This window comes from Mirounga angustirostris, unplaced genomic scaffold, assembly GCF_029215605.1.
Source record: "Mirounga angustirostris isolate CCGP_5_RB_7025 unplaced genomic scaffold, mMirAng1.0.hap1 SCAF_5, whole genome shotgun sequence".
NCBI classification, from domain to species: domain Eukaryota; kingdom Metazoa; phylum Chordata; class Mammalia; order Carnivora; family Phocidae; genus Mirounga; species Mirounga angustirostris.
Genome location: NW_026991713.1, coordinates 114,583,187 through 114,603,434, shown reverse-complemented (window position 1 = coordinate 114,603,434; position 20,248 = coordinate 114,583,187). Strand labels below are relative to the sequence as shown.

General features: G+C 41.9%; 2 protein-coding genes across 3 annotated transcripts in view; one reads left to right on the top strand and one right to left on the bottom strand.

Moving 5' to 3' along the window:
- The window catches only part of MASTL (microtubule associated serine/threonine kinase like), a 38,456-nt gene extending 29,310 nt beyond the window's left edge, over positions 1 to 9,146 (bottom strand). The window contains exons 1-2 of one of the 2 annotated variants that reach the window (XM_064591925.1): positions 8,188 to 9,146; positions 5,467 to 5,604 (exon numbers count right to left, since the gene is read on the bottom strand). In XM_064591925.1, coding sequence (XP_064447995.1) covers positions 5,467 to 5,604; positions 8,188 to 8,373 — 324 coding nt within the window. In that variant the 5' untranslated portion in view covers positions 8,374 to 9,146. The remainder of the gene's footprint in view (positions 1 to 5,466; positions 5,605 to 8,187) is intronic. The other variant, XM_064591924.1, reaches the window with a different exon arrangement.
- A 97-nt stretch (positions 9,147 to 9,243) lies between these two features.
- Positions 9,244 to 20,248, top strand: part of LOC135364483 (ATP-dependent zinc metalloprotease YME1L1-like) — a 50,416-nt gene continuing 39,411 nt past the window's right edge. Inside the window, exon 1 of the mRNA XM_064591926.1 lies at positions 9,244 to 9,555. Coding sequence (XP_064447996.1) covers positions 9,523 to 9,555 — 33 coding nt within the window. The 5' untranslated portion in view covers positions 9,244 to 9,522. The remainder of the gene's footprint in view (positions 9,556 to 20,248) is intronic.

The window sequence follows — 20,248 nt, the reverse complement described above, 5'->3', positions numbered from 1 at the left end:
TCTCTTCAACAAATGGTGTTGGGAAAATTGGACAGCCACATGCAGAAGAATGAAACTGGACCATTTCCTTACACCATACACAAAAATAGATTCAAAATGGATGAAAGACGTAAATGTGAAACAGGAATCCATCAAAATCCTAGCGGAGAATACAGGTAGCAACCTCTTCGACCTCAGCCACAGCAACTTCTTGCTAGACATGTCTCCAAAGGCAAGGGAAGCAAGGGTAAAAATGAACTATTGGGACTTCATCAAGATAAAAAATTTTTGCACAGCAGAGGAAACAGTCAACAAAACCAAAAGACAACTGACAGAATGGAAGAAGATATTTGCAACTGACATATGAGATAAAGGGCTAGTATCCAAAATCTATAAAGAACTTACCAAACTCAACACCCAAAGAATAAATAATCCAATCAAGAAATGGGCAGAAGACATAAACAGACTTTTCTCCAAAGACATCCAAATGGCAACAGACACATGAAAAAATGCTCCATGTCCCTTGGCATCAGGGAAATACAAATCAAAACCACAGTGAGATACCGCCTCACACTGGTCAGAATGGCTAAAAATAACAACTCAGGAAACGATAGATGTTGGTGAGGATGCAGAGAAAGGGGAACCCTCCTACACTGTTGGTGGGAATGCAAGCTGGTGCAGCCACTCTGGAGAACAGTATGGAGGTTCCTCAAAAAGTTGAAAATAGAGCTACCCTACAACCCAGCAACTGCACTACTGGGCATTTACCCCAAAGATACAAATGTAGTGATCTGAAGGGGCACCTGCACCCCAATATTTATAGTAGCAATGTCCACAATAGCCAAAATATGGAAAGAGCTCAGATGTTCACCGACAGATGGATAAAGAAAATGTGTGTGTACACACACACACACACACACACAATGGAATATTATGCAGCCATCAAAACTTGAAATCTTGTCATTTGCAACAACATGGATGGAACTAGAGGGTATTATGCTAAGCAAAAATTAGTCAATCAGAGAAAGACAATTATCATACGATCTCAATGATACATGGAATTTAAGAAACAAGGCAGAGGATCACAGGGGAAGAGAGGAAAAAATAAAACAAGATGAAGCCAGAGAGGGAGACAAACCATGAGACTCTTAATCTCAGGAAACAAACTGAGGGTTGCAGGTGAGGGGGTGGGGGGGTGGAGGTATGGGGGAACAGGGTGATGGACATTAAGGAGGGCATGTGATGTAATGAGCACTGGGTATTATATAACACTGATGAATCACAGACCTGTACCTCTGAAACCAATAATACATTATATGTTAATTAACTGAATTAAAATTAAAAGAAAACAATATTGATATTGTTATTTTGAAAGTATTAGATATACATAATGTTATAAGTTAAAGCAAACCAGTAATTATGTTAATGTTGTTAAGAACCCAGATGGTCAGGGTAAAAGAATACATTTTTTTCAAAATATTTTTATAGGTTATATATTTTCAAAGATGAGGAGTAAAAATTCTATAATTTCCCATTGAATTGGAAATTTCAGCATGTACTTATGATATATTTTTCTCCTTCTCTAAAAATGTTATGGAGCCTGGGTGGCTCAGTTGGTTAAGTGGCCAACTCGATTTCAGCTCTGGTCATGATCTCAGGGTCGTGAGATCGAGTCCCGCATTGGGCTCTGTGCTGGGCATGGAGCCTGTTTAAGATTCTTTCTCTCCCTCTACTCTCCCCCTTCTAAAAAAAAATGTTATAAAATACATAAGTCACAGGGATGAAAAGTACAGCACAGGAAATATAGTCAATGACACTGCAATAACTTTGGTGACAGATGGCAACTAGACTTACTGTGGGGATCATTTCATAATCTATAAAATCCTATGATTTACACCTGAAACTAATAGGATATTGTTTTTAATCTTTTTAATCTTTTAATTCTTCCTGGTGCTCTCTAATGCCTTTACTCCATACTGTTCCATATACCCTGTGTGATTAAATAGTTCTCTACCTTTTTTGCGAATGGAATACGTCAATGTTTCCTTCTTTTTCTGTAAAGAGCCAGATAGTAAATATTTTAGGCTTTGCAAGCCATATAGTCTGTGTGGCAACTACCTCACTCTTCTGATGTGGCACAAGAGCAGCCATAGATAATAAGTAAACAAAAGGATGCGGTTATGTTCCAATAAAATGTATTTAGTCATGGTAATTCAAATTTCATATAGTTTTCATGTATCACAAAATATTATTCTTCCTTCGATTTTTTTCAACATTTTAAAAATGTCAAAACTATTCTCAGCTCACAGACTGTACAGAAACAGTGGGCCAGGTTTGGCTCACCACAGGCTTAAAAGATGGAAAGTCAATTATTCTTTTTTTTTTTTTAAAGATTTTATTTATTTATTTGACAGAGAGAGACACAGCGAGAGAGGGAACACAAGCAGGGGGAGTGGGAGAGGGAGAAGCAGGCTTCCCGCCGAGCAGGGAGCCCGATGTGGGACTCGATCCCAGGACCTTGGGATCATGACCTGAGCTGAAGGCAGTCGCTTAACCAACTGAGCCACCCAGGCGCCCGGAAAGTCAATTATTCTTACAGTATTTAGTTTTCACCTTCTTACTGCTACTCTGTATTTTTTTTAAAGATTTTTTTTTTTTTTATTTGAGAGAGAGAGAATGAGAGAGAGAGCACATGAGAGGGGGGAGGGTCAGAGGGAGAAGCAGACTCCCTGCCGAGCAGGGAGCCCGATGCGGGACTCGATCCTGGGACTCCAGGATCATGACCTGAGCCGAAGGCAGTCGCTTAACCAACTGAGCCACCCAGGCGCCCTTTTTCAACTCTCTCAGACAGTGAACCATCCTATAAAGTAGACCCACATATCTGCCTTTCTTAGAACCTAGGGGGTCTCCTGAAGGACTCTGAGGGTGAATTCCCTCAATATAAATTTGTATCTTTGCTTCAAAACCCTTCCCCACAGCATTACCAGGTCTTGTCTCTTACAGAGAAGGTCATTACAACCAGGTACTGCAATTCATGCTAAGGTATTTGTTGGAGTGTTGTTTAGAATTGTAAAAGAACCCAAACCAACTCATTAATAGGACATTTGTTATAAAAATTACAGAATTCCTAAATAAATCCATGTAATTCTGTGTAGCTATTAGAAAGGATGAGGTCACCAGGAAGTGGAAAAAAATATGTAGAATAGTAAGTATAATATGATCACATTTCATGTACTTAAACTGTGTAAAACATTTTATTGATCCTGAATTAGTCCTAATGCAAAAAGGTGCTAAATAGGGTGCTCACCACTGTCCTAGAAAAACTTCTTATTCTCCAAAGTTTTCTGGTCTTCCCATTAAGTCTTTGAAACCACATTTAATGTCAGTTTAAATATACTCACAGATTTACTGAAAGACTAGAAATGGATTTAACCATCAGGTACCAAAAGAGTTTTAGGGTTGACTCTATTTTTATAGTCTATCCTGAGTTTTCAGGTGTACAGTCTGAAGCTGGATATCAGGTTCTGTTCAGTTTCAAGCTTTTGATATAGCAAAAAGTTGAAGTGTCGCACAATTATGTTCCACAGACTTACAAGAGACCTTTACCATATCGAGGATAAAGGGATTCCACTCCCAGAAGGCAAATCAAATTATAAAAGGAATGAGTGTTCTGTTGGTAAACTACATATTTGGGGTCTAAAATCTACATCCTAAGACCCATCCATTCATAGAAAACCGTTTGTGCATACTGAACAGAAGCTGTTGGAGACACCAAACATTTAATCCAGAGACCATCTCAGGAGTCAGATCTCCAGAATTTGTAGTCAAAATATCTTCACCAATTCCCGCTCCCTCAGATTCTTCATTAGAAATGAAAAGCAAGGGGCGTCTGGGTGGCTCAGTCGTTAAGTGTCTGCCTTCGGCTCAGGTCATGGTCCCAGGGTCCTGGGATGGAGCCCTGCATCGGGCTCCCTGCTCTGCGGGGAGCCTGCTTCTCCCTCTCCCACTCCCCCTGCTTTTGTTCCCTCTCTCGCTGTCTCTCTCTCTCTCTCTCTGTTAAATAAATAAATAAGTCAATCTTAAAAAAAAAAAAAAAGAAAAGCAAGCAACTCTCAAAGTGCACATGCTCAAAACCCACCACTTCCCAATACTTTCCTTACTATATACCAAACTTTATATAGTATTCCTAGTATATGTCCTTTACTTACCAATATTTTTAGCACTATGTGCCAGATACTGTTCTACATGCTTTATATTAACCTATTAAAATTTCATAACAACCTCTGAGGTAGGTACTATTATGGGATAGTTAGTTTTTATGTATCAATTTGGCTAATCCATAGTACTCAGAGATTTGGTGAAACATGAACCTAAATGTTGCTGTGAAGTTGTGTTTTATTTTTTTTAAAGATTTTATTTATTTGACAGAGAGAGACACAGCGAGAGAGGGAACACAAGCAGGGGAGTGGGAGAGGGAGAAGCAGGCCTCCCGCTGAGCAGGTAGCCTGATGTGGGGCTCAAACCCAGGACCCTGGGATCATGACCTGAACTGAAGGCAGACGCTTAACAACTAAGCCACCCAGGCGCCCCTGAAGTTGTGTTTTAGATGAGATTAACATTTAGGTAGACTTTGAGTAAAAGCTGATGACCCTCCATAATCTGGGTGGACCCCATCCAGTCAGTTGAAGGCATTAAAAGAAAAAAGATCAAGGTGTTGTCCTCCATGCCCCCACCTCCACCCCACCCCAAGAAGAAGGAATTCTGCTTCTACACTGCTTTTGGACCTGAGTTACAACATCAACTCTTCCCTGGGTCTACAGGCTGCTGGCTTACCCTGCAAGATTTCAGACTTGCCAATCCTGACAATCACATAGAGCAAGTCCTTAAATCCCCACCCTACACACACACACACACACACACACACTCTATTAGTTCTTTTTCTCCAGAGAACCCTGGCCCATACAACAGGTACGGGAACTTGGCCAAAGTCATAAAGATAGTAAGTGCAAAAGTTGTAATTCAAACCTAAGTACTCTAAACCCAGAGACTATATTCTTTTTTTTTAATTATATATATTTTTAAATTTTTATTTACTTTTTAAAAAAGATTTTATTTATTTATTTGACAGAGAAATAAAGGGAGAGAGAGAGCACAAGCAGGGGGAGTGGCAGGCAGAGGGAGAGGGAGAAGCAGGCTCTCCAGTGATCAGAGAGCCCAATGTGGGACTCAATCGCAGGACCCCGGGATCATGACCTGAGCCAAAGGCAGACGCTCAACCAACTGAGCCACCCAGGCACCCCTTAAAGATTTATTTTTAAGTAATCTCTACACCCAATGTGGGGCTTGAATTCACAACCCTGAGATCAAACAATTGCATGCTCTACTGGCTGAGCCAGCCAAGTGCCACCCTCCCCAATTGTATTCTTAAGTCAATGAATTCAGTGATTGCTAATGTGTAAAGAAAAAAATGTAAAATTATTTACTTACCAAGTAGACATTGTTTGCTGACTGTAGTGAATAATACAAATGGACAATGAAAGGACTTTTGCTCAGTGCTAGTGCATCCCTCTCAGCTTGTACCTGATGAGTCATATTTTTGTTGATCATATCTGCTTTTTTGACAACCTATGGTAGACAACATAACAGTACATTCATTTTATTTTTTATTACAAAAGTGTTTTCAGGTTTCAGAGTTGCCTTTGTGAAAACAACCAGAGAGAGAAAACATAGATGTCATTGTCATTGCCCTCAGGAAACTGTCAGAAAAACAGCTAATATGGTAAAACAAAACTAAACTTTCTTTAAGAGAACTACTTATTTTAGCATCAAGTGGCAAAAGTATCACATCCCTTTTGAGAAGGAAAAAAGAAGTAAACAAATGCTTCCCTAGTGCTCTACATATTAGTAGAAAAAAAATTCCATTCTACTATTCTTATAACAAATTCAAAGGTGGTAATGTTCCTAATAAGCCCCCAGATAATCAGGAACCTAGGCACAGATAATTAGCAGCTAATAAATTTTCTTTAACTTCTGATTCTTTGATGGATGGGAACTGAGTCAGAAAGAGGAAGAATATAGGAAGTTTGTTTGCCTAGAAAAAAATCTTAATAGTTAAAACTACTGAAAGTTAACAGTCTCAAATGCTGTCTTACAGAAAATAACAAATTACTCTTTTCAAATTTCAAGGTAATTGGTACAGAAGCAAAACTAATATAATCTATATTAAAATTGGGGCACTAAACTGAAGTCAGTAACATTGAGATCAATTGTCAGGATGATTAAAAGACATATTGGTTCCAGAGACTCATTAGAGTAATAAAATCAATATTAATGTGTATAATTAATACACTATAAATTCCAGCCTTATATCCTTCCATAAGAAAATTGAGGGAAATTGTCAAAAGTCAGTCTGTAACATGATTTCACCTATCATTTCACTAGATTGGAAGTTCTGTGAAGGCATGTTTATTTTGTTCACCACTGCACCCTAGATCCTAAACACAAAGGGCATACTCAACAAATATTCATCGAAAAAATGAATTGGTGTTTTTATTTCAACAACTGATAATGACTGATTAGGAAGTATTGTAGAAGGAAAAGCAAAAAATTGGTGGAACATATGAATCAAGGAAGAATTAATTTCAATGGAGTGGGTCTGAAAGGTCAGGTAAGGTTTGAAGAGGAGCCAAGCGATGTGGGATTCCCGGGATCAAGACCTGAGCCGAAGGCAGACGCTTAACCGACTGAGCCACTTTGGCACCCTATGATTGCTTTTCTAAGGAGTTTGGACTTTAGCTTGCAAGCCACAGCCTAAGGAGGGGATGAAAAAATTAGGGATTCTATTTAGAGGCCTATTCCAATAGACTAGGTATGTAAATGAAGGTTTGATGAATCTCAAAAATGCTGTCCAGTAAAAACAAAAAACAAAAAACCCAAATGCAAAAGACTATATACTGCATGATTCCATCTACATGCGATGTAGAGAAAAGGCAAACCTATAGAGATAGAAAGTAGATTGCTGGTATCCTGGGGCTAGGGGTGTTAGAGGGAGGTACTGCAGACAGGCAGGAGATCTTTTTAGGGTGATGGATAGGTTCTAAAATTGGATTGTGTTGATAGTTACCCAATCTTTAATTTACCAAAAATTGACTTGTACTTTTAAAAAGGAAGGGAGGGAGGGAAAAGGGGAGGGAGTGAGTAGGAAAAAAACAAAAGAAAGAAAAAATGAAGTCCTGTATTTGGATAGTCTTGGGAATGGAATGGAAGAGATAATAAGAAATATGAGACAGAATTGACAGGACTAGTTGAGACATTGGTTATATAGATGAAGTAAAGTTAAAATGATTCAAGTTTCTAGGCTGAATGACAGTGATGAAAGTGATTTTATTAAACGGAGAGAGGGAATACAGAAGATTCAGTGTTGAAGCAGGCAATGTGAGGCAAGTACAATTCCAAGATACCTGGTAGATATTCACATAGCAATGTTGAACAGAAAGTTGAAACTGCATCAGCGCTCAGACTGCTGGCTTCTTTCCTTTATCATGTTCACTCAGTGCTGAAATAAGAGTAACCTGAAACTATGGAGTGGGTGAGGACCAAGAGTGGCCAGAAGAGCCTCAAATACATTGAAAGCTCTTGAGTGCTTTTGTAATGTTATTATATACTGCTGCAAGGATAAAGGAGTGACACGTTCTAACATGTTTCAGTTTAGTCTTTAATTGTTTCAGGGGCGCCTGAGAGGCTCAGTTGGTTAAGCGACTGCCTTCAGCTCAGGTCATGATTCCAGTCCTGGGATCGAGCACCGCATTGGGCTCCCTGCTCGGCAGGAAGCCTGCTTCTCCCTCTCGCACTCCCCCTGCTTGTGTTCCCTCTCTCGCTCTCTCTCTCTCTCTGTCAAATAAATAAATAAATAAAATCTTAAAAAAACTAATTGTTTCAAATTTAATGTTTCCAACTTAATCCCGGTCAAGGTCAAGGTGGTAAAAAGGATTCAGAAATCCTGGCGTATCCTAGGCATTGGCGGTGTGAAAAGAAGGGTGGGGCAGAGGCGAGACAACCCAGCCTGCCGGCGATCTTGTCACCCCAAGAAAGAAGTCATATCACAGGGCTATAAAGGCTCCTATGGCCCTGGGGCCTGCCCAATTCGGGGGCAGGAAAGAGGGCCGAAGGTCCGGACTCTTTCCCTTTCTTTACTCCCCGACTTCTTACCTTCACAGCATACAACCTGCTGCCTTTCTGCCCGAGATACACCTTCCCAAAGGCGCCACGGCTAATGGGCTTCACTATGGTGAACTCCTCAATGGAGGGAGGTCTTGGCACCAGGATCCTATTCACGCACTTCCCCGTCATCGCGTCTCCTTCACTCTCCTTCTCGCTCCCCGCAGTGGGCTCCATCGTACGCCAGCCCAGACGGAAGCCGGCAGCATCAGCTAAGGCCCTTTCCGAGCCACAACTCCCGCCAACCGGGTTCAAAGTAAGACCCCGCCCACGCAGTCCGTCGTCAGTGACGTCATCGCGTTGCCGCGCTCGCCGCGCGGAGCCCAGCGCAGTCCCGCCCGGGCACCTCCTGTTCCTCCGCGCGGAAGTACCCAATGGCGGTGAGGGCGGGGACGTTGGGAAATTCTCCAACCAAACTCAGACTCTTCGAGGGCGGTGACAGCGGCCCTATTATTTCATTTGTAATAATGGAGGAGGTACAGAGTCTTTGGCCTACAAGAGAAAGGGGCTACTGCTCGGACTTGAATCTCAATCGCAGAATTGAGGTTTCTCCTGACCTCCAACTGAGGTTGGTGGGACCCTGCCCTCCTCTCACTTTTGCTTTGTTTTGTTTTGTCTGTTTTTTACTCCTTCGCGACTTCGCACCCTCGCGAGAAATGTAAGCCACTTCGGTCTGGCTAGTGGAAATCAGAGAATGTGGAAAAGCTGGATGAGCAGGAAGTCCGTGGCTGGCCCTGCCATCTGACATATAAACAGGATGTAATTTGCCTGACTGAAGCGGATTAGGACCAACAGGAGGAATTTTCGATTTACTGTGGGGAAGATAAAGAGCACCAAATAGTAGCAAAAGAGTTTATCGTGCCTCAAGGCCCAGTCGGAAAAGAGGAATGTATTGGAAGATTTGATAAGTTAGTGTACAAAGATTTAACAGGGTCAATGCCGTCCCCCCTTAAAAAAAAATAAGACCAGAGAGCTTGGGGATCCCGCGCTTGTATTAGTCAACGTGAACATCAACTAGCTTGCGGGCCAGGGTGCCTCAGCTGCTGCAGTAGATACGTCAGTCGGGGAAAGGGGGAGCCCCCGGCGTATTCCCCTGCCTTGCCCACCTGCCCCGGAAGTAGCGTTGCCTTGGAGCCTTGCCTTCCGGGGCAGATTGTCTGTTGTAGCCGCAGCTGTGAGAAGGGGAGGCCATTTTCTGTTTCTAGGAAGAGTGAGAGCTACGGGGAGAGGGGAAAGGAAAAGGGAAGAAGGGCTCAGCACCTCCCCGGCGAGCCGTGGACAGAGGGGCACTTTCGGCAGGCGGGTGAGGTCGCTGAGGGCCCGGAGATGTTTTCCCTGTCGAGTACGGTGCAGCCCCAGGTGAGTCTGGCGTCCGGTCCTTTTTTTCGCCCCTCCTGTTTGCCGTTTGCGTTTCGTAGAAGCGGTTTCTCGTTTGGGATCCTGGGAGGGAAGCGATCAACCCAAAGCGAGTCCTAGGGTTGAGAAGAGATCAGCGGCTACGCTGAGAGTGAAAGGCGGACGATGTAGCAGGGATCGATATGATGGAGACGCTGGTTTATCGAGTTGATAGTGTGGAATTTTTACTAGAGAATCCATTAGGCTTTGTTCAGTGCCGGACATTCTGGGGTGCGGGGTGCGGAGTGAGGATGGAAACGCCTTTGCCTTAGATGTAAAGGGAGCAAGTAATGTTTTCTTTCCATCTTATCGCCTCTCCAGGGATTTACTGTAACAACCCCGATACCCACTACTTTCTTTCCTTTTTAAATGGAATTTAACTCAAACATGTTGTAATAATTTGAATACCACGAATTTTCTTTCTTTCCTTCCTTCCTTGCCAGAAAAGACTAATAAACATATTTTTAAGTTATTGAATGCTTGCGTTACTCTTTGTATTTAGCCTCTTTCCCATTTTTTCATAGAGCAAAAAATAGGGCAGAAAAACATCATTCCCAGGGTTTTTAATTATCTTCTTTCAGGAGTAATCACTTGTGACAATGTTTTATCCTTGGTTCATTTAAAAATCTTTTTTTTTTTTTAAGATTTTATTTATTTATTTGACAGAGAGAGAGAGAGTGAGAGAGGAAACACAAGCAGGGGGAGTGGGAGAGGGAGAAGCAGGCTTCCGGCTGAGCAGGGAGCCCGATGCGGGGCTCGATCCCAGGACCCTAGGTTCATGACCTGAGCCGAAGGCAGACGCTTAACGACTGAGCCACCCAGACGCCCCTAAAAATCTTTTTTTTTTTATGGCAACATTTTGATAGTTTTTTTTTTTTTTTTGGAGTTCTCAGTTTTGCAAATGAACAGTTTGTGAACACATTCAGATTTTAAGATAATTTTTAATACTTTAGTTTCAGCATATAATTACGTTTCTTTGTGTAACCCCACTGTCTTGGTTTTTTTGTTTTGTTTTGTTTTTTTGTTAGTACTGGCTGGATAATCGAAAATGAGTGATTATTTATTGGGCACCAGTAATGTGCCTGCCAGGTGGACAAAACAAATGTGGAATCTTGATGGTGATATGAAGAAAAATTGAATAAGAGTTAGCCAGGTGAAGAGTGAATGGAAGTGAACAGGTATCTCAGGTATATGCAAGGATATCTGGAGGTCCTGAGATAGGGAAGAGCTTAGCTTCTTGGAGGAACAAAAATAAGGCCAGTCTGGCTAGAATGTAGTGATTAAAGGGTGTGATGACAGAAATGAGATTGTGGAGAAGCCTTAGGCAGATCATACAGGAGGTTATATTAAGGTCCTTTTTTTTTTTTTTTTTAAGGTTTTATATATTTATGGGGGGGGGCAGAGGGAGAAGGAGAAGCAGAAGCAGACTCCCCGCTGAGCAGGGAGCCCTAATGCAGGGCTTGATCCCAACGCAGGGCTCCATCTCAAGACCCTGGGATCATGACCTGAGCCGAAGGCAGACGCTTAACGGTCCACCTATCCGACTGAGCCACAGGTGCCCCTAATAAGGAACTTCGGATTTCATTTTAAGTGTATTGGGAACCATTGGATGTTTTTAAGCACAGAAATCTGTGATCAGATTTACATTTTCAGTAGATCACTCTGGCTTCTGTGGAGAATGTAGAAGGGCAAAAGTAGAAGTGTTTTCAGTTAAGGATGTTATTGCAGTAATCCAGGAGGGGGATAATGCGCCACTACAGCGGAAGCAATGGTTATGGAAAGAAGGCAATGAGTTAGCTTTTTTTGTTTGTTTTGTTTTGTACAAAGAGTAGAATTTTTTGTTGTTGTTTAAAGATTTTATTTATTTATTTATTGTCAGAGAGAGAGAGAGAGAGCAGGAACACAAGCAGAGGGAGTGGGAGAGGGAGAAGCAGGCTTCCCGCGGAGCAGGGAGCCCGATGCGGGACTCGATCCCAGGACTCTGGGATCATGACCTGAGCCGAAGGCAGACGCTTAACGACTGAGCCACCCAGACGCCCGCAAAGAGTAGAATTTAATGAGGGATTGGATATAAGGGATGATGGAAAGAAGTGTTTCTGGTTTGATCAGCCGGATGTATGAAAATGTTATTTACCAATATGACAGTATCTGTGTAACCAAACTCAAGGAAGGGGTTTGCCACTTGAGATGCATCAAACTGAACGAAACCCAAGGAAGTGCTGAAAACAAAGAACTTTATTACTTGTTACAAGTAAGGAGACATACGGCTCTCAAAGCACTCTCTGTTGGTGGGGTTAGTATAGGGAAGCCTTTATTCAGTGTATTAGGGGGTGGGGCAGGGAGTTCACGTAAGCACTTCCGTTCAATTACTCATGCCCAGAATGTCAATGTGCTAGTTCAAAAAAATGGTGGAGAGGTCCATCTCTAGGAGATCTTGGTAGTATAATGAGCTAAAGGTAACTTCAGGACAACTCAGGGGGACTTCTCTGCAGCTCCTCAGGTCCAGTCCAGCTCATACTGGCTCACATAAGGGGCTGTCAGGGGAGACACAGCTAGCAAGGGGCTCCCAGGTGAAACATCATGTCTCCTTGGCTGGAACTGTTGGTTCTACAAAACAAAACATATTCCTTCCCTGCTTTTGTCCCTTTCCTTCCTCTCTTCTGCTGATAGCTTTCCATCCTCTTACTTGAGTAACTTCTTGTTGCATCCTAGCTTACATCTGGAGGAGTCCTACCAGTTGTTAGAAAAAGAAGTCTGACTTGACCTGTTGAAAACCTTTTAAACCTTTAAACCTTTTAAAATTGAACTTCAAGAGGTTTATATCAAGAAGACTCAATTTTAGGAGAATTTATCATCAGCTGGATGGAGAGTTAGTGGTATGTGATGTTGGTAGAGATGGTGAAGTTATTTTGTGTACTATAGGCAGGCTTAACTGGGCTCATATAGGACCCTTATGCATTTTATGCTTTGAAAGATGGTAAACACTTGTAATTCCTGGTTGCTTAATCCATTGAATATGTCTGAATTAATTTTTTTTTGAGGTTTTATTTATTTAATTGAGAGAGAGAAATAGAGAGTGAGAAACAGCATGAGAGGGGAGAGGATTAGAGGGAGAAGCAGGCTTCCCGCGGAGCAGGGAGCCTGATGTGGGACTCGATCCCAGGACCCTGGGATCATGAACGGAGCTGAAGGCCAACGCTTACCCGACTGAGCTACACAGTAGCCCCATGAATATGCCTGAATTTCCACTGAAGTTAGGAAAGATACAAAAGGTGAACTTTTTCATTGAGAAGAGATCAAACTATCTTTTAGCAATTTAAATCCTTTTTTGAATGAGAAGAGCTGTAACTGAAATAAAGCTTTTCAAAGAAATAGGCAGAAAGTATGTATCTTAAAATAATTTTGATTCCTGTAGTTTTAAAAGAGCTTATTGCTTCTTTCTCACCCTAAAAGTAATACATGCTCATTGCCAAAAATGCCAAAAAGAAGAATACAGGTAAGAAAATAAAAATCCTCCATAATCTCATTGCACAGATATCATATTTTAGAATATATTCCTTCATACTTTTTTTTTTAAGATTTTATTTGACAGAGAGACACAGCGAGAGAGGGAACACAAGCAGGGGGAGTGGGAGAGGGAGAAGAAGGCCTCCTGCTGAGGAGGGAGCCGGATGCGGGACTCCTGGGACCATGACCTGAGCCGAAGGCAGACGCTTAATGACTGATCCACTCAGGCGCCCCTCCTTCATACTTTTTACCTCTATACAAATATGTGTATGCATACTTTTTTTTAGAAGATTTTATTTGTTTGAGAGGCAGAGAACAATGGGGGGAGGGGCAGTGGGAGAGGGAGAAGCAAACTCCCAGCTGAGCAAGGAGCCCAATGCGGGACTTGATCCCAGGACCCTGGGACCACGACTCGAGCCACCCAGGTGCCCCGTGTGTGCATACTTTTTTAAAAAAAGATACAGTTTTACATTTAACAATTTTTTTATTTTACAACATATTGTGAATTTATTTCTCTATCAGTAACTATGAGATGAAAAGTCTAAGTGGAATCTGGAGTCAGATTATTTTGGTTAGAATCTTTGTTCATACACTTAACTTGCTGAGTGTGACTTTGAACATGCCACTGAACCTGTCTAAATTCTTGCTGAACTGAAGTAAATAATAATGTTTATGCTTGTCATAAGGATTAAATGAGATAATATAAGTAAAGCATGTAGTACAAAACCTGGTAGACAAGCATGCCTTGAAGATACTGTGGGTTTGGTTGAAGACTACCACAGTAAAGCAAGTATTACAGTAACATGAGACAAATGAATTTTTGATTTCCCAGTGTATCTAAAAGTTATGTTTGCACTATACTATGATCTATTAGGTGTCTAAAAACAATGTAATACTTTAAAAAATACTTTATTGTTTAAAAATGCTAACCATCATCTGTGCTTTTTTTAAAAATTTTTTTATTTTATTTTTTTATTTTTTTGGAGATTTTATTTATTTATTTGACAGAGAGAGACACAGCGAGAGAGGGAACACAAGCAGCGGGGAGTGGGAGAGGGAGAAGCAGGCTTCCCACGGAGCAGGGAGCCTGATGCGGGGCTCGATCCCAGGACTCCGGGATCATGACCTGAGCTGAAGGCAGACGCTTAACGACTGAGCCACCCAGGTGTCCCTGTGCTTTTTTTTTTTTTTTAAAGATGCATTTATTTTGGGGTGCCTAGGTGGCTTAGTCATTAAGCGTCTGCCTTCAGCTCAGGTCATGATCCCAGGGTATTGGGCCCCGCATGAGGCTCCCTGCTCCGCGGGAAGCCTGCTTCTCCCTCTCCCACTCCTCCTGCTTGTGTTCCCTCTCTCCGCTGTGTCTCTCTCTGTCAAATAAATAAAATCTTTAAAAAAAAAAGAAAGATGCATTTATTTTTAGAGAGAGAGCACATACACACGTGAGTGGGGGGAGGGGCAGAGGGAGAAGGAGAGGGAGAGAATCTCAAGCAACTCCCTGCTCAGTGTGGAGCCCCATACCGGGCTCCCATCTCACAACACTGAAGTCATGACCTGAGCCAAAATCAAGAGTTGGACACTTAGCCTACTGAGCCACCCAGGCTCCCCCATCTTTCAACAGCCATCAATCTGTTGAAAGATTATGGCTTTAAACAAGTCATAATCTTTTTGTTGGTAGGGTCTTGCCTTACAATTGATGGCTGATGACTGATCAGGGTAGTGGCTACTGAAGGTGGGGAGTGGCTGTGGCGATTTCTTAAAATAAGACAACAGTGAGGGCGCCTGGGTGGCTCAGTTGGTTAAGTGGCTTCCTTCGGCTCAGGTCATGATCCTGGAGTCCCGGGATCAAGTCCTGCATCGGGCTCCCTACTCAGCAGGGAGTCTGCTTCTCTCTCTGACCCTCCCCCCTCTCATGCTCTCTCTCAAATAAACAAAATCTTAAAAAAAAAAGAAGACAACAGTGAAGATTGCAATATTGATGGACTCCTCCTTTCATGAATGATTTCTCTGTAAGATGTGATACTATTTGATAGCATTTGACCCACAGTAGAATTTCTTTCATTATTGGACTGAATCCTCTCAAACCCTTCTTTATCAACTAAGTTTATGTAATAGTCTAAATTCTTTGTTGTCTTTTCAACAATCTTTACAGCATCTTCACCAGGAGTAGATTCCATCTCAAGAAACCACTTTCTTGGGGCACATGGGTGGCTCAGTTGGCTAAGCGTCTGCCTTCAGTTTAGGTCATGCTGCTCGGTGGGGGAGTCTGTTTCTCCCTCTCCTGCCTCCCCTCCCATCTTGTGTGCCTGCGCGCGCTCTCTCTCACTCACTCTCTCTCAAACAAATAAAATTTTTTTTAAGGATTGTTTTCTTTTTTTTTTTAAGATTTTATTTATTAGAGAGAGACAGAGATCATGAGCAAGGGGGAGGGGTAGAGGGAGAAGCAGGCTCCCCGCTGAGCAGGGAAACCGATGCGGAGCTCGATCCCAGGACCCTGAGATCATGACCTGAGCTGAAGGCAGAGCCTTAACCGACTGAGCCACCCAGGTGCCCTCAAATAAATAAAATCTTAAAAAAAAAAGAGAAACCACTTTCTTTGCTCATCCATAAGAAGCAACTCATCACTCTTAGTTTGATCATGGGATTGCAGCACTTCAGTTACATCTTCAGGGTTCTTCTAGTTCTCTTGCTATTTCCACCACATTTACAGTTACTTTCCTCCACTGAAGTCTTAACCCCCTCAACTTTAACCCTGGTTAATGTTGATATTCTGACCTCTTCCTATGAAAAAGTTCTTAATGCCATCTGAAATGGTGAATCCTTTTCCAGAAGGTGTTCAGTTCACTTTGCCCAGATCCATAAGAAGAATCACACTCTCTGGCAGCTGTAGCCTTTACAAAATGTATTTCTTAAATAATAAGACTTGAGAGTTAAAATTGCTTCTGACACATGGGCTGCAGAATGGATGTGTTAGCAGATGTAAACGCAACATTAATCTGGTTGTACACATCCAACAGAGCTCTTGGGTAGCCAAGTATATGGTCAATGAGCAGTAATATTTTGAAAGGAATCATTTTTTTATGAGCAGTAGGTCTCTTAACAGGGGGCTTAGAGTATTCAGTAAATCATATTGTAAATAGATGTGCTGTCGACCAGGCTTTGTTTTTCCATTTATAGAGCAGAGGCAGCATAGATTCAATACTATTCTTAAGGGCCTAGGATTTTCAGAATGGTAAATAAACATTGGCTTCAACTTAAAGTCAGCTATATTAGTCCCTAACAAGAGAGTCAGCCTGTCCTTCGAAGCTTTGAAGCCAGGCATTAACTTCTCTCTAGTTATGAGATAGCATCTTAGACCAGAAGGCAGTTTCTTGTACATTGAAAATCTGTTTAGTATAGTTACTCATTAGTAATCTGTGTCACTTAGATCTTCTGGATAATTTGCTGCAGCTTCTATATCAGTATTTGCTGCTTCGCCTTGCACATTTATGTTATGGAGATGGCTTCTTAAACCTCATGAACCAACCTCTGCTAGCTTCAGACTTTCCTTCTGCAGCTTCTTCACCTCTCTCAGCCTTCATAGAATTAAATACAGTTAGGGCCTTGCTCTGAATTAGGCTTTGGCTTAAGGGAATGTTGTGGTTGGTTTCTATCCAGACTTCTAAAACTTTCAGCCAGAAGGCCGTTTTGCTTTTTTAGTATTTGTGTGTTCACTAGAATAGCACTTTTAATTTCCTTCAAGAACTTTTCTTTTGCATGTACAACTTGGCAAAGTACAAGAGGCCTAGCTTTTAGGCTATCTTGGCTTTTGACATGCTTTCCTTATCAGGCTTAATCATGTCTGGATTTTGATTGAAAGTGAGAGAAGTGTGACTCTTCCTTTCACTTGAACACTTAAATGCTATTGTAGGGTTATTAATTGCCCCGATTTCAATATTGTGTCTCGGAATGGGAAAGCCCAAGGAGAGGGAGAGGGATGGGAAGGGCCCATTGGTAGAGTAGTCAGAACACAGTTACTGATTAAGCTCAGTGTCTTATATAGGTGTGGTTCGTGGCATCCCAAAACAATTACAGTATTAACATCAAAGATCACTAATCATAGGTAACCGTAACGAATATAATAATAATGAAAAAGTTTGAAATATTGTGAGAATTACCAAAATGTGACAAAGAGACATGAAGTGGGCAAATGCTACTGGAAAAATGGTGCCAAAAGACTTGCTTGATGCAGTGTGACCACAAACCTTCAATTTATAAAAAAATGCAGTATTTGCAAAGTGCAATAAAGTGAAGCACAATAAAATGAGGTATGCCTGTATGGTAAGAACCCACTTAATTTATTCATTTATGCAAGAAATATTTATTTGGCATCTACTGTGTGTGCATTATTGTTGCACTGGGATACAGTATGGATAAAATAAAGAAGAAAATCTAAAGTATGTAAGTTATGTGAGTATTGTGTAAAAACATTTTGTTACTGAAAACTGGGTTTGTCTCTTGGTGAATGTCAAACCAAGAGACACAACCAAGCCAAAGAATGGGAAAAGGGAAGGTTTTACTTGCAGCAAGTAAAAGAGAACATTAGGCATCTTTCCCAAAGCAGTGTCTCCCTGAATAACAAAATTGGGAAAGTTTTAGGGTAAGGGTTCATACATATTCATGACGAGGCTTGTGGAATGGGGAATACATCATGGAATTGGGGCAAAAGTCATCTTAAAGTGACTGAGTCCAGGTCAGAGTCACAAGGGCCAGCAAAGGATAGTATCATCAGTTTTCTGGCTCCAGTTAGTTCAATATATGAGGGTTAAAGGGATTTTAGATCCTGCAAAGATAACTCAAGAAGGTCAGTCTTCACTTTTGAACTCTGGGAGCTTTACCTCTGATTTATTGTCCCTGATGAGATTAAAGATTAGACTCCGGGCCTGATAGTGGCTGTTCTTATATTCTTTCATAAGATGGCTCGGGGGCCTTATGTCAAGAAAGTTATGTCTTTTTTCCAGGGACACCTAACTCTTTTTGTTAACAGTTTTACATTAAATAATTATATAAATAAAGTAAAATAGAGTAGAGAAAAAAATCCCTTGCCACATCAGACTTAACATTTTGGTGGGAGACTGGTATATAATAAAAAGTAAATATTTGGTCTTTGTTTCCATTTCTTGGCATGAAGCTCCTGAAACCCTTGGAATTTCCTATGTGATAGGAGTGTCTTAAGGCACCCCTTTGGATCACACCTGGAATTACGCTTATGAGGTGACTTAGGATAGGGTCTTTAGACAGCCTCAGGGCTGAGCTGGTCACCTGAAAGACCTAATGATTAGAAGATGGGAACTCTCAGCCCTAACTCCCTAGGTTTTGGGAGGGGAGGGCTGGCCTAGGGATTGATCTCTATAGAAACTCTTCAACAGTGAGATTTAGTGCAAAGATTCACCATGCAGAAGGGTGGTACACTCCACATCTTGTGCTTTTGCACCCTTGTGGCTGTGCCTATTCATCTGGCCTTTCCTTCCTACCTTTTTTTTTTTTTAAGATTTTATTTATTTATTTGAGAGAGCACGAAAGCAAGAGCGATCACAGAGGGAGAGGGAGAAGCCAACTTCTCGGCTGAGTGGAGAGCCTGATGCGGGGCTTCATCCCAGGACCCTGAGATCACGACCCAAGCTGAAGGCAGATGCTCAACCTACTGAGCGACCCAGGCACCCCGTTCCTTTCCTTCCTTCCCTTCCCTTCCTTTCCTTTCCTTTCCTCTCCTCTCCATTCTCATTTTCTTCTCCTTCCTTCCTTACTCTCTCCCACTTTCTCTCTCCCTCCTTTCCTTCCTTCCCTCCTTCCTTCCCTCCTTCTTTCCTTCCTTCCTTCCTTCCTTCCTTCCTTCCTTCCTTCCTTCCTTCCTTCCTTCCTTCTTCCTTCCTTAATAGACCAGTAAATGTAAAGTATATTCCCTAGTTCTATAAGCTGTTCTAGCAAATTATCAAACCTGGGGAGGAGGTTGAGGAAACCCTGATTTATAGCTGGTAGATCAGAAGTATGAATGGCTTAGGACTTGTGACTGGTATCTGAAATGGGAACAGACTTGTGGGGTTGAGCTTTTTTTTTTTATTTTATTTTTTTAATTTATTTATTCATGAAAGTCAGAGAGAGAGAGGCAGAGGCAGAGGGAGAGAAGCAGGCTCCCTGCCTAGCAGGGAGCCCAATGCGGGACTCGATCCCAGGACCCTGGGATCGTGACCTGAGCCGAAGGCAGACGCTTAACCATCTGAGCCACCCAGGCACCCCGGGGCTGAGCCTTTAACTTATGGGTTCTACAGTAACACTGGGTAATTAATTTCAGAATTGGATTGTTGGACAACCAGCTGGTGTCAGAATTGGTTGAGAGAGAGAAACGAGAAATAAACAACGTATAGATAAACAAGTAGATTAGGTATAAAGTGTGTTAGATACTGAAAGTGTCAAGAAGAGAAAATGGAGTAGTGAAAAGGGATAAGGAATATTTTTTAGGGGAGGGTTGTTGAAATTTTAAATAGGTTGGCTAGGGAAAAGACTCAAAAGATGACATTTGAGTTAAGAATTGAAGGAAGTCAGAGAGCAGGCTAGACAAAAGGGAATAAAACAATGCAAAGTCCTTGAGGGAGGGCTTGCTAGGTGTGTTCCAGGAACAGCAAGGAGGCCAATATGGCAGGAGGAAAGAGAATGAAGAACATAGCGGTGGATAAATTTGGAGAGGTAATAACCATAGAGGGCTTTCTGTGTCATAGTGCTGAGGACTTCTGCTTTTATTGTGAGTGGGAAGAGAAGCCATTGGAGGGTTTTGAGCAGAGGAGCGATGAGATCTGACTTTTTCTTTTTTTTTTAAAGATTTGTTTATTTATTTGACAGACAGTGAGAGAGGGAACACAAGCATGGGGAGTGGGAGAGTGTTAGAAGCAGGCCTCCCGCTGAGCAGGGAGCCCATGCGGGCTTGATCCCAGGACCCTGGGATCATGACCTGAGCCCAAGGCAGAGGCTTAAAGACTGAGCTACCCAGGCGCCCCTGACTTTGTTTTTTTTTTTTTTTAATATTTTATTTATTTATTTGACAGAGAGATAGCGAGAGCAGGAACACAGGCAGGGGGAGTGGGAGAGGGAGAAGCGGGCTTCCTGCCGAGCAGGGAGC